General features: G+C 41.0%; 1 protein-coding gene across 2 annotated transcripts in view; it reads right to left on the reverse strand.

The window, feature by feature from the left end:
• The window catches only part of pdlim2 (PDZ and LIM domain 2 (mystique)), a 38,646-nt gene that overhangs the window by 19,493 nt on the left and 14,746 nt on the right, over window positions 1-4,407 (reverse strand). For both annotated transcript variants that reach the window (XM_032517033.1, XM_032517034.1), the window contains exons 4-6: window positions 3,922-3,991; window positions 3,185-3,336; window positions 1,776-1,839 (exon numbers count right to left, since the gene is read on the reverse strand). In XM_032517033.1, the coding sequence (XP_032372924.1) occupies window positions 1,776-1,839; window positions 3,185-3,336; window positions 3,922-3,991 (286 nt within the window). The remainder of the gene's footprint in view (window positions 1-1,775; window positions 1,840-3,184; window positions 3,337-3,921; window positions 3,992-4,407) is intronic.

Below are 4,407 nucleotides of genomic sequence, written 5' to 3' on the forward strand. Positions count from 1 at the left end.
AAAGGCACATGAAAACAAAGCACTTGAAAGTGTTAAAGCTTGACACTAGACAACTTCATCATCTTTAGTCTCCAGCCTACTGTCTGCCTGAGGTGTCCGTCGCCCAAATGAACGTCACATATCACCTTCATGTCAGCTGAATCTGCCTAAAAGGCGAGCCAGTCAGGGAGCTGATTCATGTCGGCACACACAGACACCCTGCACACCCTCCCTGCTCTAAACCAACAGGGAGGCAACATGCCATGTGGCTTTGCACTCGCGTCTAATTAGTTATTAGGAGGGACTTGGTCTTGCCTTTCTACAGACTATATTTTGCTGGGAGCAGATTCATGGCGGTCATGACTGACAGAAGCATTTTAATTTGATAAAGACTTGTTTTAAAAATGTATTGATGCCATCCTCAAAAACACCACTTTGACCCCAGTTACATCATGGCTAGCCCGGTTCATCTTTCTCCCAGTATGAAAGACATCAAAACTACTCTGACGTAAGCGACCAGTCTCAGAGGGTGGACACCGCTGTGAGGGACATGTGCATCTGAATCCCATTTAACATGTCAACACAAAGAATCCCAAACTCAAAGAGAACATTTTAAATATATCTTCCCAGCCAGCAGCTTCTTAGAACTTAGCTGCTCAAATGTTTTTAAGTTCAAACCTCTGCATATTTATCCAACTTTATGTTGTGTCCAGTGTTATAAAAATGGATGGAATTCTATGTTTTTTCCTGCTCAGTCATCTCGCACAGTCTTTCAGTGCGACCCATGCTTGTGACCAAGCATGTAGGCATAGCTGAAATAACTCATGATGAACTTTCCCACAGCATTTTTTCTCTTTAACTCACTGAAGTCGTTCCAGACGCCCAAGACCCTTCTTGGCTTCGTTGCAGAATGGTAAATAAGCACAGCATAGTTTAGCTGTAGTCTCATGATAACCCCAAGTCTGTCTTTTACCACGCATCATATTTTATTGCTTACAGAGACAAATTAGTCTCCATTCAGACAACTAAAGGTTAAGGCCATTGTTTTAAAGTATTTTTTTTTCCTTGGAGCAGGCTCTGAATGAAACGGCACCAGACTATTATTCAGCTTAATGCCAGATATTTTCAAAGAGACTGACCTTTCTAGTTCATACACTCCCTGCTATAAAAATGTCAAGCCCTCTCTGTATCCTGCCTCGACTGTGAAGTTCAAATACAGTACATTGAGGACCACAAACATTTTGTAGGTCATCGTCTGTGGCATCAGACTAACAATTCAAGAGGAAAGGCTAAGAATTGAAATATGTTATTCCTGCAGACTGACAGCGCAGTCAAAATACATACACAGATCTACAGACGAGGACAACCTTCAGCTGTACTAACCAAGTGAACTGCAGCCCAAGACAGCGGCTACAGAGGAATGACAGATTGGCATTGTGAGGACGTCTCGTTTAAACATTTGTATGGATTAGTCCAATATTATTGCACTACTCCTGCCATGACACAAGCCTAGTTGATGAATACAAGCCTAGTATCATATCATCCAAAGTATTTAATAGCAAACTTATGTTACAGCAGTTCTTTTGTTTTTGGTCGGAGGAGACTGAAATGTCACGCTCACCAAGAACCAATTGTTCATCTAATTAAAAACATTTTATAGCAGGAAGCTGCTTTTCTTTAACAAGGTGGGCAGTTATTGGCTAAACAAATGGTGGACAGCATCTCTCAGAAAGCTAAAAACTTTCAGAAGGGACAAATAGAGAATTTAGCTAGTTTAAATAAAAACAGAAACCAACCTGTGACAGCGGTCTGGACAGTCGGTGACTCTTCTCCACTGGAGACCATGGACGCAGCTGGACACTATAAGATAATGGCAACACAGAGTCAAACAGACATGTTTGATTTTGGGGTTGGCAATTTGACAACATACAGTATAACATGAGACTGACAAATGTGTCAACCCTCTGGGAATTTTTTTTCTTAAATCATATATGTGGTAACGTAGTTATCATTTAATATCTCTGGGTGAATGAGGCTATTTTACAAAATCTATTGCAAAGTTTATTTACTCTAACCCAGTTGAAGGAGACGCTCCTAATTTGCTTTTTTGCAACATTTTAAAACTTTGCTTAAAATTGGGTTGATAAAGGAATGGAAACATGGCTAAGTGCTGGCGGTTCCCCGTGCAGTGAAGATCTGTACAAATTCCAATTTGACGCAACAGTAAACTTATATTTTGAAGAACCACAGTGTTCTGCACACTTTTTACTCACAATAATAATTCTGCTTTACATGGTAAATTAAGATGGAAGAAGAATATTAATATAACAAAAAATTCAAGTTACATCTTTGACAAGATGGAAAATAAGTGTGTGCAGGACAGAAAACTTCGTCCGGACAAGGGAGATAAATGTGAGTTTTAAATGTGACCTGGTAAGAGTTATCCAGGAGAGTCAACAAACGGCCATGTGCCGAGAGAGAGCGGTGAACGTTCCACATTCTGCCTTTTGTTAAAGTGAATGCAAACGGTGGAATGTGATATCCTGTGCATATCCTTTGTTACTACAGTACAATCCCATGGCTCCACTTTCTGTCTGTTACTCCCATACCTATTGACTCTGGGCCTGTTGTAGAGTCAAGAGAGCGCTTGTTGCAACCTTTTGTCCAGATATAAGCCTATTGAAGCAGTGAATGGACAGGTTTCTAAAAAAAGATTCAACTGTCCCATCTGAAACAAGCTTTAAAAAAAAAAAAGGGCCCAAGACCTTATCTTAGAACCTGTTGTTGAACGCGGAAAGGCTGATGGTCCTAACTGTGATTTAGATTTTAGTGAACAGATCAAGTGTGTGACTTCAGTACAATCTTTTTCTTTTGTTACAACATTGGTAAGCATGGTAACAATGGAGAAGTGGACAAACTGGCTGAGGGTTCAGCATCTGTCCAACAACCCAGAATGTCACAACCGAGCAAATGGGTTTAACCAATGCTTCATTTTTTTTTTTAAAGCATTTTCTCATGTCCAGTGGATTCTTCATTAGAAGAAGAAGAAGAAAAAAAATCTTCATGTCATCAAATATGCATTAAAGCTAATTATATGACTGATTTCTATCAAATATACAATAAAACCCAAATTTGACCTGCATGCATGAACATTGCAATGCTGATCTCTACTACTACTACTACTACTACTGGTCAAGAGAGTTACCTTTTGTTGATGGTCGGTGTCAGCCTCTCCCTCTTTCCGTCGGGGCTGGGAAAAGGATCTGGGGAATAAGGTCCAGGGGACAGCGACGCAGGGCTGGAGATGGTGTACTCTCTGTAGTTCTGATTCTCGTCTCTACTCACTATTACTGCCTCCTACAAAAAACAGTAATGCTATTGTGTTGATATCAGATGAACGTAACTGGATCTTTAGGAGAGCATTTTTGTCACACTGTACACTGTAGTAAACGTCATATAGTTTTTAAAAAATATTTTTAGGCATTTTTAAGCCCTTGACAGGACAGCTCCAGCAAGGAGGGGCTGCAGGTTGGAGTCAAACCCGGGCCCTCTGCATCTAGAAGTAAACCTCGATGTATGGGCGCCTGTAAATTTCATATTCTTAAACAGATTTGTACTCAGTTTCACAATGTACTGTAGGTGTTGCTTTGGGACTCTTTATGATCCCAATAAAAACACTGGTATAAGTACTAAACCACTGCAATGGCTTGTACTGCTTCCGTCTTGAGGGATATAAGCAGATATGTAATAAACAGATGTGTGACGCATGCATTAGTAGAAAGACAGCAGCACACCCTGTATGGTCAAAACAACACATTATCCAAATAAAACAAGCACTGAGCAATGCCACAGATCAAAATGAGGTGGAGCACACTGTTCTAGACATCAAGTTTCCATTTGATGTTGAGTAAGCAACACAAAATGTGGAGCTGCAGCTCTGACCTGGAAGCGTCCGGTGAGCTGCTCAGGGGTGCCGATGCCGTTAGTCTGTCCAGGGCTGGGAGGTTCAGGTCTTAAAAAGAAAACCACAAAGATCAATTAACTGTCAACACTGATAATATCTCCATACCCAAAAATGCATACCTCGTCTTCTACAGTATGTAGCACGCGGGATAAAGTCTGACATCACTGAATTTAAAAAGGCCCTGAAAACCCATACGGGGGTTTTCAGGTAATGTGGCTGATTGGATCTCTACCCAGGACTGTGTGGATGTGGTTAGACTGAGTAACATCTTCCTGAGTCCCCTGTTAGGGCTGTTACACCTGTGACGGCAGGATAAAAGGACACCTTTATCATTCTTATTGGGAGATATTTAGTGAACTCGTTAGCTCCTATGAAAGCTCAGGCCCTCCTTCACCCTAAACAGAGTAATCAGCCAGAATAACTGAAATCTCCTGTGGGGGTGTTCAGCAGCTTTATAAAAAAAA

This window comes from Etheostoma spectabile, chromosome 5 (assembly GCF_008692095.1).
Source record: "Etheostoma spectabile isolate EspeVRDwgs_2016 chromosome 5, UIUC_Espe_1.0, whole genome shotgun sequence".
In the NCBI taxonomy this organism is placed as follows: Eukaryota; Metazoa; Chordata; class Actinopteri; order Perciformes; family Percidae; genus Etheostoma; species Etheostoma spectabile.